This window comes from Martes martes, assembly GCF_963455335.1.
Source record: "Martes martes genome assembly, chromosome: 7".
Lineage (NCBI taxonomy): Eukaryota > Metazoa > Chordata > Mammalia > Carnivora > Mustelidae > Martes > Martes martes.
Genome location: NC_137894.1, coordinates 29,683,307 through 29,702,330, shown reverse-complemented (window position 1 = coordinate 29,702,330; position 19,024 = coordinate 29,683,307). Strand labels below are relative to the sequence as shown.

The 19,024-nt window shown below is 58.7% G+C and overlaps 1 protein-coding gene across 1 annotated transcript in view; it reads left to right on the top strand.

Moving 5' to 3' along the window:
• The window catches only part of LINGO1 (leucine rich repeat and Ig domain containing 1), a gene marked incomplete at its 3' end in the record, with an annotated part of 59,254 nt that extends 47,996 nt beyond the window's left edge, over window positions 1–11,258 (top strand). Inside the window, exon 2 of the mRNA XM_080808286.1 lies at window positions 9,402–11,258. Coding sequence (XP_080664412.1) covers window positions 9,414–11,258 — 1,845 coding nt within the window. The 5' untranslated portion in view covers window positions 9,402–9,413. The remainder of the gene's footprint in view (window positions 1–9,401) is intronic.
• Window positions 11,259–19,024: the final 7,766 nt, after the last annotated feature.

The window sequence follows — 19,024 nt, the reverse complement described above, 5'->3', positions numbered from 1 at the left end:
AGAAGCTCAGTGCTGGCAAGGTGATTTAGAGCCGCTCCCTCCGCCAGCCTGGTGCCCCAAGGATTGATTCTGGGGCCGCTTTCCCCTCCCGGACCTGGGCCCCTGGAGCTGGTTAGAGACGAGCAACAGGGCTGGCGGAATAATTATGCCTATTTCATGTGACACCCAAATTGATTGCCGCCAGGGTGACATTACCAGGGCATTGTTCCTTGCCTCCAACCTCTTATTACATGTTATTAGGGTGTGTGGTGTGTGTGTGTGTTTTTCTATTTTTTCCCCCTTTCAGGGAATTAATCTCTCTCTGCCGCGTCCTCTGCTTCGCTCTACAGAGAACCTCCCTGTGGCTCTGGGAGGGCTCCCCCCCCACCCCCACCCCCGGCCTGCAGGCTTCCTCTGCCTGGCCCAGCCCCAGGAGGGCTGTAGATGGAGCTTGGCGGGGAGGGGGGTGGCCATCTCAAGTCCCTTTACGTGGGTGTGAGATGGGGGTATCTCAGAGCTGAGAGGGGCTGCTGAGGTGCGTGTGGGAGCAGAGGGCTTTCCCGTTGGTGTCCCGGGTTGCTTTTGTCTTGGGGCACGCTACTTAGCCACTGCTATGAAGCCAGGTCTTCCATCCTGGGCTGTCTGGTCTCCCATTTGAGTCCTCACACTGAGCTGAATTGGGCCTCCCGTGCATTTTGACGCCACCCTCTTGGCCTGCACCAAGCTCTTTGCCCTCTGTGCCTTGGGACACCTCTTAGAGGTTTGCCTACGCCCAAGCCTGGGCTTCTCATGAGCATGCAGCCGGGTGAAGGGGTCTTCAGTTCCTGAGCAGAGCAGAGCACTCCCCAGCCCCGTCTGAGCAGAGGGGCTCACTGCCTCTTGATTTGATCTTGGGGTACAGGTTGGAAAAATGGGTTTTGGTGAGGGGTTGGCCAAGATTCACTGGAGCAGAGAGCACTTTGAATAGTCAGTGGTGGTAGAAGGGCATTTTTATTTATAGCTTGCCCATGCTCTAAAAAACTCACTGGACCTTGGTTTGGGATGTACTGGGGGTTGTTTTTCAATCTTTTCACCTTTTTGAGGCATTAGTAACCAAAGCTTCTCTTGACCCTGATCTACCCCCACCGCGGTGTCCTGGCGCTACGCTGGGGAGAGAAGGGGCTGGAGGCTGGGTTCTTCTGAGGCCCTAGCCCTGAGATGCCTTTGGACCTAGGACAAGTCCCTGATGCTCTCAGGCCTCACTTCCCTCACCTGTGTGTGGGGGGGTGTCTCTAGGGTTACCGGGCCTCTGGAGTCAGACGATCTCGGGGACTGTGGGGAGGTAAACTAGTGTCTTGAACCTCAGTGTCCTCATACACGAAGTGGGTACATGGTGAGGGGTGCTGGGGTCATACTGCAAAGCACTGTGTGTTCTATCCAAATATCTCTTTCCTTCCTTCTCTTTGAACTCTCTGCCCCCAGCCCCTAGAGGGCACTGTCCTCCCCTTTGCTGAGGAGTTTTGAGCCTTGAGACAGGAAGCCACAGGCCCACACAGTCCTACAGCTCAGCAGGCCCTTGAAACTGAATCAGAGAAAGGCAGCATAGTCTGCAGGAGCGGTCAGCCTGCCTCAGGTTCAGCCACCTCAGGCCCCGTCCCAGCTCTGCCGTCCATCACTGTGTGATTCATGGCAGGCTGCCCTACCTCTCTGTGCCTCAGTTTTTTCATCTGTAAAACGGGGATCATAGTACCAACCTAATAAGATTGTTGTGAAGAGGAAAGAAGCTCGTGTTTGAGTTCATGGCCTACTCACCGTGTGACCTTGAGCAAGTTACAGAACCTCTTTGTGACCTTGATTGAGCAACTTACAGAACCTTTTTCGTTTTGTGCTTCTCTATTTTCTATCTGCAAAATGGGAATAATGACACAACCTACCTCCACACGCTGTAGTGGGAGAGATCAAGTTTTGTATGTAAACTGCTTAGAATCCTGCCTGGCACATGAAAGGCTCTTGTCTTCATCCTGTTGATCAAGTCTCGGGCCTTCCAGCGCCCCTGCTGGTTTCACCGCTGCCTGCTCCCTGCCCTGGGCCTCTGAGGCCATGAGCTCCTCTTCTTTCAGGCTCGAGGCTGGTGGCCTACCAGGGTGGGGGTTGGCTGGTGTCCAGGCCTCCAAAGCCTGAGATGGGCCTACCTAAGCTGTTCCCAAGATAGAGGAACCCTGAGGACTGGGGCAGTCAGGAAGGGATGAGGGGATCTGCCAGGAATCTCCCAAGATGGCCTGGGTGGTGGACGAAGCCAGAGACCTTCAGCGGTCTCTTCTTGCCCTTGTGAGCCTGGGTTGGTGTTTAGGAGCCGGGGAAAGATGGGAAGGGAGAGGTAGTGGGTAGGGACATGGGTTTTCCTTGAGCCTCCTCAGGTCACCGCATGGGTGCTTGCCTAGCCCTCCTCAATTCTGAGACAGCGCCAATCCAAGGAGGGGTGCTTTTTCCTCGGGTGGGCTCAGCAGACAATAAGGAAGTTTCCTAGAACGGGTGGCTCCCTCCCACCCTTCCCAGGACAGCTCCTAGCTTCCCAGCTGGACTCTTCCCTCAGAACAAGCCTGTGGAGGGGCTGTCAGGGCCCAGAGTGGTCCAGGGTTCACCCAAGGTCACACAGCAGGGCAGGTGTGCAGTGAGCCCTGACTGGAGCCTTGGCGTGGGACCTGTGGGCCCAGTGCCCTTTGCTCCCTGAGATGTGGCTTCCTCTGGGCCTTGCCCTACCCCAGCCCCACCAAGCTGGCCACTCCTGGAGGCCAGAGCCTATATATAGAAGCCTTTAAACACTAAGATGCTTTGACAATTAAAATTCATAATTTATCCTGAAAATGGCTTGGAGCTGTGGGCTGGCCGGAAGGCCGGCAGCTCCTGAGAGCAGCTGTGCTCCTGTGGAGTGGGCTGTGGGGTGGGTAGGGGCATCCCGCGCTCAGAGGCATGGGGTGGGTGCTTGCCCAGGACCCCACAGGGGCAGCTGCCCTAGGGAGCAGGCAGGCAGTCACACCGGGCCCAGCCAGCAGCCTCGAACCTGGCTGCGGCCAAGAGGCCAGCTGAGCACTGTGGAAAGAAGCTTGAGTTTCCAAGCACGCTGGAGGCACTGGGCCAGTGGAGTGGTAAGAGGAGGGACAGCAGGCCCACACACCCACACGGGCCATCCTCCACAAGCGCACGCGCGCACACACACACACACATGCACACACACACGCCCTGAGGGCCCCAGCAACTCTGCCAGAACCAAGAGCAAGAGGAAAATAAAGAATTATACACGACAAAGGACATGACCTCAATTTTCTTCCAGGTTGATTTTTTTTTGTCCCCGTTGGGGTGGGTCGGGCAGCTGAAGGAGGAGGACAAGGGAGAGGACAGGCCAAGGCAGGCCGAGCAGCCTGGGAGGAGACAGACGGAGGCCGCCGAGGCTGCTGTGCTGTCTCCCGCTGGCCACACAGGCTGGATTCCTCTGGCCACACAGGCTGGATTTCTCTGGCGGGAGTCCAGCCGGAGCACTGGACCCTTCCTTTCAGGATTCTCTGCCCTCCCACACTCCCTGTGCCAGGGGGCAACCCCAGCCCAATTAGGCTGGCCTGGGACTGAGTTTGCCCCACTAGCAGCTCACGCCTGCAACCATTATCAGCCATTCACACCTCAGCAGGGATTAGCCCTAGAAAGCCAGAATGGAGTAGCTTTAGAAGCAGCCCCAGCTGGTCAGGATTTGGGGCAGGAGAGAAGCAATTAGAAGTCCCTGGATGCTCCCACCCCACACCCACACACCTTAGTTTGCACCATTCCGTCCCTCAACAATGCCCCCCCCCCCCTTCTCTTCTTGGCCTGTGGAGCCTGAGCTCAGGAGACGCCTCCTCCTCCTCCAGGAAGCTCTCTGAAGGCCTAGCCTAGGAGGGGCTGTTCTCAGGAGCTGCCCCAGCCTTGGTTTGACTGGCTCTCCTGCCCCTTTGAAGATGGGTGTGGTTCCATCGGCCCCAGCCCTCCCCTGGGGGCTCCTAATTTGGGAGATACAGAGGGGAAGCCCCAGAAACTGTGAAACCCCTGACAGGGGGCAAGGGAGTAAGGCAAATACAGCAGATGCCCTCAGAGATCCAGAGCTGGATTCTTGAGCTGGATTCTGCAAGCCGAGTGGGAGGTCTCTGGGCCTGTGGTGGGCAGCCAGCTGGCACTGCAGGAGAAAGGCCCCGACCTGGGGTGACCGTAGAGGGCTTCCTAGGCAGACCTCACTCCGTCCCCACGTCCACCCTGCTCCCTGCTACTGACACACTTCATTTCAGGAAAGGGATCGGGGAGGGGGGGAGGGGGGCCATGTCCTGGAACCGAAGGCCAAGAAGGGACCTCAGGTAGGCAGGCGGGGACTTGGGGACAGGGCAAGTCACGTGGCCTCTGCCTGTTCCCTGGTCACCTTGCAGGAGTACCTTCCCCTTCCTGAGCAATCAGGCCTCCTGCGTGGGATGGGACCAGGCCAGGATGTGGTAACAGGCCCTGTGGTGGGTAGTTGAGTCTGCGGGCCAAGCTCACTCCCTCTCTGCCCCCCGCCCCCCAACCCAGGCCGCCCCTACCCACCTGTTGCCTCGGGTACTCATCTCTCTCCTCCGTTTTCTCTGCCTCTCCCTCCTCCTCCCTTTCTTTCCTGTGTGCCCCCTGCCCCCCACCCCCGCCGCCGTGTATCTTTTCTTCTCTATTTCTGTCAACTTTCCTCTCTCCAGCTTATTTCAGGGGTGGGGGTGGGCAGAGCTGGATAGGGCTGCAGGCAGACCCCCTCGACCCCCTCCCCAAGCCAGCCATCCCCCCTCACTCCCCCTGGAGCCCGGCAGGACAGGGCTTGATGGTGCACACCTCACTTCCACATGGGGCAACAACCTGCTGCAGGCGCTCAGGTCCCACAGCCGGGCTACCCCCCAGAGGCCCTGGACCCCCAGCCATGGCAGCAGGTGCCTCCCTGCCCAGGACCCCACGCCTGTGTGTGTTGGGGAGCCCTCTGCTCCCTGCGGAACGCTGAGTGGGAACACCATGAAATATCGATACTGTAAACCTAAAATAACTAACCCTTCCGTTCCGTGCTGCACCCAAACTAGGTGAGACTCTAGCAGAGACCGTGGTGGCAGGCACTGGAGGAAAAATTAAGTGTGTTCAACACACACAGTTGAGGAAAGGCTTTTGTGGGGTTTGCGGGGGCAGGGTGCCTGCTTGCTGTTATCCGAGGACAGGTGCCTGCCTTGGGCCCTGGGCCCTCACCCACTGCCCGGCTGCCCCCCCCCCAACCATGTGTCCACAAGCATTCACAGCTGGCAGCTCTCGGGGCAAGCAAGCTGACCAGGAAGAATGGAGCTCTGCTGCCCCCTAATTTTGTGCCTAGGCTGAAGGCAAATGAATTCCCTTTTGGAAGCCTGGGTGCTCATCTGTAAATGATTTAAAAAAAAATACCTCTTTTGAGACGGAGTGACCCCTGGCCTCCCTCCCTAAGTCCACTCACAGGGGATACCCTGCCCCTTCTGTCCCCATCAGCCACCTGTCTCATCCTGAGCCCCACAGAGCACAGCCCCGTGGTGAGGCCTTTCACATAGATCCTTCCAGCCCCAGTGGAGCTACAGTTTGGAGCCCGAGCCCCCCCTCTTCACCCCTAACCAGGTTTGAGAATGTTGAGTTTCTAGCAGGAGGAAGTCAGCTTCTGCTGTGGGCTCTCTCTCGGGGAGCCTGGAATCCACCCCTCACTGCACATTGGAGGAAGCAGACCAGAGAGGGCAGGCCTTGCCTGAGGTCACACAGCAGCGTGGCTGGTGTGGGGAGCAACGGAGCCAAGCAGTTATGGCCTGGCACAGGAGTGAGAGGGTGGTGGTGGAGGCGGCCCTCTGCACGCAGGTCTGGTGGCACAGCCTCCCGAGCCACTCGGGCACTGGGAGGACCCAGGCTGCCATGGGGTCTGAACACTGTGCCCCGGGCACCGCTCTCCCTCTGCCTGCCCACCTGCCTGCCTTTGATGTTTATTCCCTTTGTATTTATTGGTCCAATTTTTAAACTCTTGCCCTTGTGGGAAGCCCTTCAGGGGGCAGGGATTCGAAACAAAACGCTGATTAAAGTGCATAAAACACTTCTCCTTTGCAGTTGCAGGAATAACCAGCAGGATTCATGGTGCCGGGAAGGCAGGGGCGGCTCATTGCCCGCTCAGCAGCTCTGGTGTCCCCCGCAGACACAGCCCTGGCACCGCCCCTAGATGACAGGGACCCCATGGTGGGGGATGGTTAGACTGGGAGACTCAGCCTGTGTGCGGTGCTCCTGCTGTGCTGGCTTGGGCAGGCCTCTTAAACTCTCCAGGCCTCAGTTTCCCCTCCTTTCAGGAAAGCCGCATGTAAAAGGTGAGGGGTGAGGCAGTCTGCGGGCCGTGCCCTCCTGAAGCTGTGTTGGTCCTGGGGTGCGTTGCCTTTTGTTCTTCAGGGGGTCAGGGTGGGGTGGGGGGTGGAGGGAAGCCAGGCGAGGCCATGCCAGTCAGCTTTTCCATCAACAGATTTGAAGTCCCCAGGTCTCTCACTGCTCACTCAGAGGGCCCTCAACCCCTGCAGAAAACTCCTGTGTATGCTTTGTCTGTCCAAGAACATCACCGGGGGCTGTTCTGTGAGGCAGGAGCTGCATGACTGACCCAGCATCGAACACACAGGTGCAGTGGCAAGTGCTGAGGCTTTGGAACATATTTCCCTCTTCATTCAGGTTGCCAGGAAGCTCACCCCTTGTGTCATTACGCCGGACTGGGTGGTATTCTTCCCTTACTGGCCTGCCTTATCTTTTTATCGACTTATGGCCTAATATTTTCTGTCAGTTGGCTCAAGTGATTTTTACAGGCATGTGCTGTACAGGAGTCGCAAAATATCTCTACTACTAAGTGTAAGATGCTTCGATGTTCCAGGAGAAAGATGATTTCTGACTGCGTAGGTTACGGATGGCTTCTTGGAGGAGGTGGCCTTTGGGAAAGGAGGTCACAAAGGCCACTGGGCCAGGAGGCTGGGAGAGGTCTCCAGAAGGATAGTTTAGAGCCAGGACAAGGAAGGGAGGGACACCTGGGGGGGTACATGTAATAGGCAGGCTGGTAGGAGATGCAAATGGGGGTCTGGTGAGGCAAGGTGGTGGTGGCTTTGAAAGCCTCATTCTAGTGTGTGTGTGCAGGGTTTCCCAACATTCCAGGTGAGCTGTGCCCTGGCCACCCCCGCTCTCGGTCCTCAGCCCCCTCTCCAGCAGCCCCCACCTTGCCCACCAGCCCAGCTCTGAGCTGGGCGCCCCAAGTCCTGTTTAGCTCTCCAGGTCCCCAGCCTCACACCCCAGCCTCACACCCGCGCCAGCCCCAGCTGCCGGCCCAATTACTTATTGATCGCCTGTCAGGATGTTTGCTTTTCTGGTGGGTCACTGGAGCGTGTGTGACTGTGGAAAATGGCCTGGTGGGGGTGGGGTGGGGGAGGACGAAACAGAGTCTAGAGAGAGGATGAGAGGGGCTGAGGCGGGGGCGGTGGACAAAGCCGCTGGGGATAACAAAACCTCGAAGATTCCATAATGTGTCCGTGACACCCAGAGCCCCCTCTGGTTAATCAGTCACTTAGTCTGTCACCAACCAGGGAGCACCTGTCAGGCCTGGGAGAGACCGCTGGAGCCCTGGAAGGTGTGTGGCTTGTCTCACAGAGCAGAACTCTGGTCCCACCCACATCCACCCCCCTCTGTAGGCTGGAGCCACAAGCTCCTTGAGCCCCTGTTGCCCGAAGGGGCGCTGAGTGATAAGACCTGTGACCTTGAGAGCAGATGCTCTGTACCAGTGTAGAAGTGGGGCTGGGAGAGCTAAGGGAGAGATGTGGGAACCCTCCCCCCCTAGGCTTCCCCTTCCTGCACAGAACCCCCCGCCCCAGGCACCATGTGTGTGGAGTATGTGAATGGGCAGCCGTCGGTCGGGCTCTGGTTCGGCCCCTTAAGACCATCTGGCCCACCCTCGGGAGTTTGGAGAAGTCCACACTCGCCCTCCTAGCCCTACTTGCCCTGCTGGGGCAGTTTCCCAGGCAGTGGAATGGAGGAGGGATGGAGGAGATGGGGCGGCAGTCTGGGCATAAATGGGAACAAGTCACCTCTCCAGGTGGCTGGCAGAGAGTCATGGAGGGGCTAGCTCCCGCACACCTCTTGCCTACTCCTGCAGCCTGTGCTCAAGCCAGGCCCCTCTCCTGATGCCATTACCCTTGTCACGGGAGCCCAAGCCCTGCGTGTTTCTCAGGGCCCAGCTGTAAGGAGCTTTGCATCCTCAGTGCCTCAGTGGGGACGGGGCCTCCAGCTGCCGGCCCGTGGCGGCACACAGCAGACCCCGACGGCCCCCCCCCTCAGACCAGCAGCTGCCCAGAACCCCGGCTCTAGGAGGAGCGAGATCAGCACCCCAAGAGACAGTCTGGTGGTCCTTCATCTCCCCCCACCTCCCCCGGGGGGGTCAGAAAAATCTTCTTGGAGCCGTGGCCATTAGATCGGGCTGTGGGGATGGGGTTTCAACATGCAGGGGAATGGGCATTCCTGGAAGAAACAACTGCAGGGGCCAAGACCAGGAACACTCGTTCGCTGGGCCCTGAGCCCTGAGCTCAGGAGTCTGGGTGGGTCACAGCGGACCCGGAGGAAGGGGAGAGTCAGAGAGACTCCACAGCAAGGCATCAGGGCAGAGTTCCAGCATTCTGGGACTTTCTGTGCGGAAAGCCCACTGGGGAGCAGATTCATGAACCCTGACAGGTGCCACTGGGTTTGCTGATATCCCAGGGCTCTTGGGCTGGGGGCTTAGCTGCAGTGCCGGCAAGGAGGGGTCCGAGGTGTCGGAGCTTGGGGAAGTTCAGGCTGAGGGTGGCCCCCAGCAGCTTCTGGAGCCCTAGCCTGGCAGGCTGGGGACCAGACATGCTCTTCCGCAGGCTGTTCCCAGAGGCTTCAGCCTTTGAGCCCCTTTGATTCCCTGTGTGAGCCCTGAGGGCAACTCAGCGGGTCTGGCTTTATCCCTGATGAGCACCAGGGGAAGCTGAGGCTCAGGGTGTGCGGCTGGGTACCGGTGCCTGCCTGCGAGGCATAAACTATAAAGGAGGTGGACACTGCCTGGAGTGCCCATACCAGGCTCCTCTGAGACGACCCTGCCCCTTCCATGCACCCCCACCCCAATCCCAGGAATGCTGGGGAGTTCCTCTGGGAGGCCTCTGGGCAGGGTAAGGAACACGGAGGACGCAGCATGGGGTGGTGGGAGGCTCTCTGGCCCAGGCATCTGGACCTCACCGTGGGGGTCCCAGGCGCCCCCCCCCCGCCCTCTCTGTGTCAGGGACTCCCCCCCACCAAAACAGGGCAGGAGGGCCCAGCGCGGGACTGGCCCAAACACCATCCTCTAACCATGCCCTCCGTCCTGTGCTTGCTCCTGGCTGCAGGTGAGCAAGAGGATGCTGGCGGGGGGCGTGAGGAGCATGCCCAGCCCCCTCCTGGCCTGCTGGCAGCCCATCCTCCTGCTGGTGCTGGGCTCGGTGCTGTCAGGCTCAGCCACCGGCTGCCCACCACGCTGCGAGTGCTCGGCACAGGACCGCGCGGTGCTCTGCCACCGCAAACGCTTCGTGGCGGTCCCCGAGGGCATCCCCACCGAGACCCGCCTGCTGGACCTGGGCAAGAACCGCATCAAGACGCTCAACCAGGACGAGTTCGCCAGCTTCCCGCACCTGGAAGAGCTGGAGCTTAACGAGAACATCGTGAGCGCCGTGGAGCCTGGCGCCTTCAACAACCTCTTCAGCCTTCGGACGCTGGGGCTGCGCAGCAACCGGCTGAAGCTCATCCCACTGGGCGTGTTCACGGGCCTCAGCAACCTGACCAAGCTGGACATCAGCGAGAACAAGATCGTCATCCTGCTGGACTACATGTTCCAGGACCTGTACAACCTCAAGTCGCTGGAGGTGGGCGACAACGACCTCGTCTACATCTCGCACCGCGCCTTCAGCGGCCTCAACAGCCTGGAGCGGCTGACGCTGGAGAAGTGTAACCTGACCTCCATCCCCACAGAGGCGCTGTCGCACCTGCACAGTCTCATCGTCCTCCGGCTCCGGCATCTCAGCATCAACGCCATCCGGGACTACTCCTTCAAGAGGCTGTACCGGCTCAAGGTCTTAGAGATCTCGCACTGGCCCTACCTGGACACCATGACCCCCAACTGCCTCTATGGCCTCAACCTGACCTCCCTGTCCATCACGCACTGCAACCTGACCTCTGTGCCCTACCTGGCTGTGCGCCACCTGGTCTATCTCCGCTTCCTCAACCTCTCCTACAACCCCATCAGCGCTATCGAGGGCTCCATGTTGCATGAGCTGCTGCGGCTGCAGGAGCTCCAGCTGGTGGGCGGGCAGCTGGCCGTCGTGGAACCCTATGCCTTCCGCGGCCTCAACTACCTGCGTGTGCTCAATGTCTCGGGCAACCAGCTGACCACGCTAGAGGAGTCGGCCTTCCACTCGGTGGGCAACTTGGAGACGCTCATCCTGGACTCCAACCCGCTGGCCTGTGACTGTCGGCTGCTGTGGGTCTTCCGGCGCCGCTGGCGGCTCAACTTCAACCGGCAGCAGCCCACGTGTGCCACGCCCGAGTTCGTCCAGGGCAAGGAGTTCAAGGACTTCCCTGACGTGCTCCTGCCCAACTACTTCACCTGCCGCCGCGCCCGCATCCGGGACCGCAAAGCCCAGCAGGTGTTCGTGGATGAGGGCCACACCGTGCAGTTCGTGTGCAGGGCGGACGGCGACCCGCCACCTGCCATCCTCTGGCTCTCGCCCCGCAAGCACCTGGTCTCGGCCAAGAGCAACGGGCGGCTCACCGTCTTCCCCGACGGCACGCTGGAGGTGCGCTACGCCCAGGTGCAGGACAACGGCACGTACCTGTGCATCGCAGCCAACGCCGGGGGCAACGACTCCATGCCTGCCCACCTGCACGTGCGCAGCTACTCGCCCGACTGGCCCCATCAGCCCAACAAGACCTTCGCTTTCATCTCCAACCAGCCGGGCGAGGGAGAGGCCAACAGCACCCGAGCCACCGTGCCTTTCCCCTTCGACATCAAGACCCTCATCATCGCCACCACCATGGGCTTCATCTCCTTCCTGGGCGTCGTCCTCTTCTGCCTGGTGCTGCTGTTCCTCTGGAGCCGGGGCAAGGGCAACACGAAGCACAACATCGAGATCGAGTACGTTCCCCGCAAGTCGGACGCGGGTATCAGCTCCGCCGATGCGCCCCGCAAGTTCAACATGAAGATGATCTGAGGATGGGGCGGGGGGCAGGGACCCCCGGGGCAGGGGGGCAGGGGAAGGGGCCTGGCTGCTGTGCTCGCTCCTTGGGCCTTCCCGCCTCCCCTCCCCGCCCCGGCCCTACACACACACACACACACACACACACACACACACACACCCCTGTTCCCTGTGGCTCCCCTCCTCCGCCCCCTCCGCCGGCCCTCACCACCCGCCCTCTGCCTACCAGGACCTCCGCAGGCCAGGCCTGGGGACCCCACCTGCACAGGGGCACACGTTGACAGACTGGAGTCGGAAGCCGACAGACCGACACGTGGCACAGTCAATAATTCAATTAAAAAAAAAAGTTACGAACTTCCTCTGTAACTTGGGTTTCAATAATTATGGATTTTTATGAAAACTTGAAATAATAAAAAGAGAAAAAAAAACTATTTCCTATAGCTAGTCGGAATGCAAACTTTTGACGTCCTGATTGCTCCAGGGCCCTCTTCCAACTCAGTTTCTTGTTTTTCTCTTCCTCCTCCTCCCCCCCTCCTTTCTCCTCCTCTTCCTCCTTTTCTTCTCTTCCCCTATGGGGAGGGATCACTCAGGAAAACAGGAAAGGAGGCTCCGGCCCCACCTGCCCGGGCAGCTGACAGGAGTGGGCAGGGGAGGCAGGTGCGGGCTGGCTCTGGGCTGGCCATTTGCAGGGAGCAGGTGGAGGAGAGATAGGGCTGCCTGATGGGGGTGGAGGCTGTTGGCCAAGATGCCAGGAAGCGCTACTGCCAAGGGTCAGGGGCCTGGCTCGTGTGTGGCTGAGACTCTGGACAGGGGCTGGGGTCCTCCTGGAGGACAGCATAGTCGGTGGAGAGAGCCAGGGGCTGGAGGCGGGACCGAGGCCTAACCTCTGGTCCCAGCTCTGCCGCTGACCTACTGTGTGGCTTCAGACAGGTCACTGACCCTCTCTGGGCCTCAGTCTCCACATTGTACAAATGGAAAACGTGACTCCCCGCCCTGCCTACCTCACAGGGCTGTTGTGAGGAATTGATGAGATGATGTATGTGAAACACTTTGTAACCTGTAAAGCGCTGTGCACATGTGTGGGTGACTGTTCTCATTATGGTCATTATTATCTCACCGTGGGGGTGGGGCTCCTGAAGGACTCTCCATGGGGTCAGGGTTGGGGGCAGACCCTGGGCAGACCCAGGAAGGGCCGCTTGCTCCAGGGACTTAGAGAGGCTCCGCCTAGAACAGCGGCCCAGGCCGGCACCGTCTGCTGAGCCTAGCCCAGGCTCTGGAGAGTCGTGGGTTGGGGAATGGGGCCCCCTGTACTGGGGCTGACCTGGAGGGTCAGAACCTGCCCTGCCCACTCACACCAAACCCAGCCATTCCACACTCTGCCCTGGGAAAGGCTGCCCCAGATGACAGAGGTGCCAAGGGCCAGTCCGGTAGCGTTGTAACTCTCCCTGACTCCGAGGGGCCTGGCTCGGAAGGCCAGCATCTCCATCGGGCAGGGAGGGCGCCGGGGTCAGGCAGGCCTGGCTTCTCCCCTCCACGGTTCCTCTTTCTCCTCGGGGACCTGTTGGATTCAGCTCCGAGGCGGGGTGAGGCCTGCTGCCTGGAAGTCCTCAGGTCGAAGGGTCCAGTGATGCAGGAATGGACAGGCACAGACGTAGCTGAACATGGAGGGGAAGCCCTCGGGAAGTCAGCCCTCAGCGGAGATTTCCAGAATGTAGCGTCTCCGACTGGGACTCCTCCCAGGGCTCACATACCCAACCTGAGCAGGCACAGACTGGGTAGCACCTTCTGAAGCAAGCCTCTGGTGGGGGGTATGGCGAGCCCAGGAGGGCACGGAGGGGCACTCCCTCCCTCACTCCCTCCCTCCCTCGGCTCATCTGCAGGGGTCTGGAGAGCCTGCTCTGCTCCTGCTTCCCCGCTGTTGCAGCTTTGCAGCTGGGCCACATCATCTGCCCCCCTGCACCCCCAGCAACCACCCCACAGCTGTCCTTGGCCCTGGGGAGGCCTCAAGCCCTCGGAACTGTGGTTTTATCCCCCGGAACAAACAGGAGCCACTCCCCATTGGATTCGGGGATGCTGGTATGGTAAAGGTTGATGGTCCCTGGGGAGCAGCCTAGACATGATTATAGGCTCTGAGCTTTGCAGTCAGATCTGGGTTGGAGGTCCTGTTCTAGCACTTACTGAGGTGTTCAGGATTGTTACTTAACCCCTCTGAGCCTCGGTCTGCTTATCTATCGCTTAGAGATGATCTTACTCCTTTTGGTCGTTAGGACATTAAATGAAGGAGCACGGGTGGATCTGTTTGGTGTGATGCCTGACGCCCAGTAAGCCCTCTGCCAGTGGTGGTGGTGGTTACTATCAAGGGCAACTTTGGTACAGATGCAGAGACTGAGGACCAGAGAGGGTGGTAGCTTATCCAAAGCCGCACAGCTTCAAAGTTTCAGAACCAGGGCCTGGGAGGTCTAGACTCCCAGAGCCACAGACTTCTAAGCCTGGCTGAGGGCTGCTCAGAGCCAGGCCTGGCAACCCCCACCTAGCAGGAGACCACTTTGGGGAGCACAGGAGCAGGGAGGGGAGTCCTTGGGCAAGGACGTGGCTTGTACATAACAAGAGGCCAGTGGTATCATGTGAAGCTCCAAGAAGCTGATAAGCCTGCTTACCTCCGGAGAGACAGGTGCACAGGTTGTCCATGGCTCCAGCCCTAGATACGTTGGTGGGCACTGTTCTCCCTCAGGAGCCAGCCTGTGGGATTGTTACTTACCCCTCTGAGATGCCTGGGACTTCACAAGTTTCTGGTAAGAACAACAGGTTCAAGGGGCCAATTTCTTCTCGGCTACATTGAGGGAAACAGACCTCTGAGGAGCCTCAAGGACACAAGAAAATTAGGAGGTTGTTTTCAGATAGGGGAGAGAGTTCTTTTGGGGGAATGTGAATGCCCCAGGGCAGGAGGTTGGGTTGACCAAAGCAAAGGAAGCCTGGGTTTTAGAACTGCCCCCTCCTAGGCGTGGGACCTCTATGTATTGAAGATAGTCGTGAACTCAAGAGCCCCGTGAGATCGAAGGGGGAATGTTGCAAAGTCAGACGGCAGCAAGCACCTGGATCACGGCCACCCCCATCCCCACCCCTGGTGTGCCCCTCACCAGTGAGAATCTGGGGCCCGGAGAGAGGAAGTGACCCACTCCGAGTCACACAGCAGAGTGATGGATGGGCAAGGGCTTTGGGGTCAGGTCCAATTCTATCTCAGGTGTGACAGCTGCTTGCTGTGCAGTGATCACCAGCACTGTTACATGGCATCCTTACAGACAGGCAGGGAAGTGGCAGGTGAACTCAGGAACGGGGAAGGAAAGGGACTGTATGGGCGACAGTGGGAAACAGGGAGCTGGAGCTTCAAATGAGACTGGGGTAGAAGCCAAGCCTGGTGATGCCCTCTGATTTGCCGCCAAAGGCCTCGGGGCTGTGTGGAAGGATGGGAGCAGACCCAGGCCATCACTGCTGTTTGCCCAGGACAGAAAGACTAGCCATGCCCTGGGGCCCTGGAGGACAAGGCCACCACCTGCCTGTGTTTGCGGGGATGGAGGTGACAGGGAGCCAGGGAGAAGGGGTCAGAGGAGCCATATAGACCCTGGCTGCTATTAGGAGTCTTGGGAGACTTGAGCCTTTCAGGGCCTGGAGTCAGGGTTCGTGAGGTATAAGGAAGGACTGCAGCTCAGACCATCTGGAATCAAGTGATTTACTGAGGACCTCACAGAACCTAGTTCCGTGGTCTGTATCACCTTTCCTGCTTCTCTCCCCAATTTTATGTTCCTCTGATGACACAGGGTTAAAAATCACCGAAGTTCCCATTCCAAAACCTCATCTCCAGTCTCCTGCGAAATCTGGCTTGCTAGGATCTCTGATCTCTTCATTCACAATCTCCAGAGGAGAAAAGTCTGATTGGCCGCCTGCCAACCAATGGATTGATTGCCCTAACTCAGATGCTCGCCCCCTTATCCAGTTAGCTGAGGCCAAAGAACTCAACCTGATCTAAGCCAAGTACAGGTGAAGATGATGCTGAAAGGCCTAAGGGACCCTATCAGTTATTTATTGCTACATGACAACCACCCCAAAACTCAGTGGTTCAAAATAACAACAACCATTTCTTTGCTCCAATGTGCAACCTGGGCAGGGCCTGGTAAAGGTGGCTCATCACTGCTGTGCGTGGTGTTGATTAGGGAGACCTGACCGGGGCCAGAAGATCCTTGGGGGCTTCCGGCCAGGTCTGTCTCAGCTGGGGAGGCTAGAGGGTTGGAAGCCAGCCTGCTTCTCCATTTCTGTGCAGTCTCTCCAGTGGGCTAGCTGGTGGCTTAGCACTCCAAGGCAGCCAAATGGAGACTGCCAGTTCTCTCGAAGCCCAGGCCAGGAGTCAAGGCCATTCACAGGCCCCGCCGAGCTTCAAGGGGAGGGAGGACAGCCGCCAGCTCTTGGTGGGAAGAGCTGCAAAGTCACAGGACATGGGCATGCAGGATGCAAGGGTTAGTGCAGCCCCTGCTGGGGACCTCCATGGGGACCGAAGAGTGCTTTTGTCCTCTTAGGATCCGCTCATTGGTGCGCAAGCCTCTACAGTCTACCCAGGAGTAAGGATTTAGCAAGTGATGAGGACTGCCCCACAGATGGATCTCCAGCTGGTAAGGAAAGAGTCAGGATTTGAACCAAGTTTGCTGCCCCTGGGCCAGTGTCCTTTTGAGCAGAACAGGAGACGGCTCCCCCCAGCCTGGGAGTAATATGGCAATAGTAATAATCATTACTGTTTACAGGTCAGACGCTTCCCCTACATTGTCTTTTTCTTCTTTTAAGTTGTCTCCACGCCCAGCATTGAGCCCAACATGGGGCTTGAACTGACGACCCTGAGATCAAGAACTGAGTTGAGATCAAGTCGGATGCTAACACTAACCGACTGAGCCACCCAGGCGCCCCTCACTTACACTGTCTCATTTAATCCCACCATGAGGAGGTTCTAATCTGCTCCCTTTCTGGTGAGAAGGCAGGCTCAGGGAGAAGTGACTGCTCCAGGGTCCTCACAAGGGAGGGGATGAAGCTGGGATTCCTACTCAGGGCTCCAGGACTTCACAGCAGAAGAAGCACCGGACTGGTCCCCTCACATGGAACCACCCCAGACCTAGGCTTCTCATGGGCAGACATGGCCACAGCCACATCCCTGCCCGTGACCACCTTTTGCTGTGGGCCGGGGTGGGTCAGTGGTGGCAGGTGAGTGCAGGGGCAGGTGCCACAATCAAGGCTTCTACCAGTCAGTTCCCCCTCCCCCCGGCCACCTAGCCTCTCTGTGGGACCCAGAGGCCCTGCAGCCTGTTCTGAAGACCTGCAATCTGGCCCCCGGCACCTACCGGGACACTGGGTACTACTGGGTACTACCGGGCGGGGGTCTGAGAACAACGGCCATGCAGCACAGCCCTGGGTGTTCAGAGTCTTCCCAGGGGGGTACCAGCTCTGACTGCCTGAGGGAGTTGATTGCAGGATTTACAACCTTCCCATAAGCCTATGATGGCTCATCCTGTGTCCCCAGCCCAGACCCTATCATCATACCAGCAGACCGCTTATGTCTGGGAAGTCCAGGGTGGTGGGTCCTTTAGGAGCCGTGGAGACGAAGTGTGCCCTAGTGTCTCATCTCCCACCTCCATCCTGCCCCAGCCCTCGTGCCGAAGCCTGCCTTGGATGTGAGCCCATCTGGTCTCAGGGACTAGGGCCTGGCTCCTCCACGGCCCCTCCAGCTCTATCCCTCATCGCTTCACTCTTGGTCTGGGCTGTGGCACACTGAGAAGGCTCATCCTGGGGAGGGGGCGGCAGGATGTTCTGGAGCAAGAGGAGGAGGAAGCTGACAGAGAGGAAAGAAAAAGCCAGGCAGGAGGAGGATGGGTGGGACGACCCCGTGTCTGGTTCCCAGGATGCAGAGCTCAGCCCAAATGCTTCGAGTAGCATGACTGTCTCCCTGGTTTGGTGATGAGTCTCCGAGAAGCTGAGCCACTGCCCAAGGCTGCACAGCTGAGCAGTAGCCACTCGGGAAGCGCACGCTCACGCGCGCGCGCACACACACACACACACACACAAATGTTCATTGTGCTCCCATTTTGCAGATAAGGAACTTAGTTTCAGAGAGGGGAAGAGACAGGTCCAAGGCCACAAAAGGAAGGAGTCAGTTGTAGCAGCAGCTCTGACTCAACTAAACCAGGGGTGTGGCAACAGGGAGGCAATTGCTGTGGCCTCCGGAAAGCATCCTTATGGGAAACACAAGGTGAGGCTGGCTCGGGGGCACCCCGCCCCAGAAGAAGGAAGTCGATTTGCTCTCCCACAGGCATTGACCAACTTATGAAGAAATGTGGCATCGTAAAGAGGAGAGATGTAAGCATAATACAGCCTCATCTCCTTTGTCTCCTGCCAGCCCCAGAGCCTCTTACGGACCCTCCAAGGCCAGAGACCTGGATGGCAGCACCCAGAGCTGACACAGGGTGTCTATCTCTCCGGGGCTCTCTCCAGACCCCAGTGCTGTGAGGTGACACACGTCACTGTGTGACTTTGCTCCAGTCCCTGAGTGCTTTGAGGCTGACCCTTCCCAAGGGCCCGAGAGACGGTTGTACCAAGGGGAACTCCCCACACCCTCTGCTTTCAGGGTTCACCCCAGACCTCAGGGGTGTCCCCCATCCCACATCCCTGCCCCCACACGGCTGCTGAAGCAAAGCAGGAATTATAGCCTCTCTAGTAGAACGACATTTACTGCCTGGCCCTGCGTCTGAGCCCATAAATCGCCCTCGCCATGCTTGGTACCAAGCGTGCAGTCACCTGGAACAGAGGCCCAAGGGATCCGCCAGCCCATCCCCCCACCTGGGCCCTGGCCCACTCAGGCCATCGTCTTACCCATTCCCTCCAACCTCCCTTCGGTGCTTCTCAGTGTGGGGCCAGGACAAAGTCCCCACAGGCCTGGCCATCTGAGCAGCCCCATCTCCGCAAGCACACCCTGGAGATCACCTTTCTGGAGTCTTCTGTTGACCTCCTCAGGGACTCTATCTTCTGCCCTTTTGGCCCCTGCCCCCGCCACCTTACTTTCCCTCCCTCTCTAGCTGGAGTTGGACCAGATGGGCTCCATGAGCTCAGACAAAACCTTCTGCTCTGTGGAGAGTCCAGGTGGGGCCACCACCAAGGCAGCAAGACTGGTGGAAGACCCTGCGGCCGCGCGTGCCGGACAGGACTGCCTGACCACTGGCGGGCACCTGACTGGCCAGGAGCCAGGAAGCCAGCTATTCCCTTTGTCCTCTGGGGCAGCTGGCAGGGAAAGAGACACTTCTGCAAGGCTGCTGGGCCCTTGTAGTTGGCCAGAGGCAGAAAGGGCTGCTGGAAGTGTGGGATAGACGGGAGGGATGTTCTGTCATGAGGCAAAGAGCTAAAGAGGCCCATGATGGTTTTCCAGGTCCCCACTGGGCCCTCCAGCTGGCCTCCAGCCCGTCCCCACAAAAGGTGGCTTTCCGAACACAGGTGTAGGCAGGGGGAGGCTGGCGTGGGGAGGTAGATAAGGAAGTAACAGCTGGTAACCACCCCATAGCGGTGGAGTACTGTATCCCACAGGCAATAGGAGGCTAAGGGACGGTCACCTTTCATGTGGAGAGTACAGACAGGGGAGACCAAAGGCTTTTCAAGGGTCCACAGGCCTTCACTTCCAGTTTCCCAGTTTAGGATGAGGGAAAATGCTTTGGTCAGTTCCTCTCTGCCCTTGAAGCCTCTCCTGTAACAGGGATAGA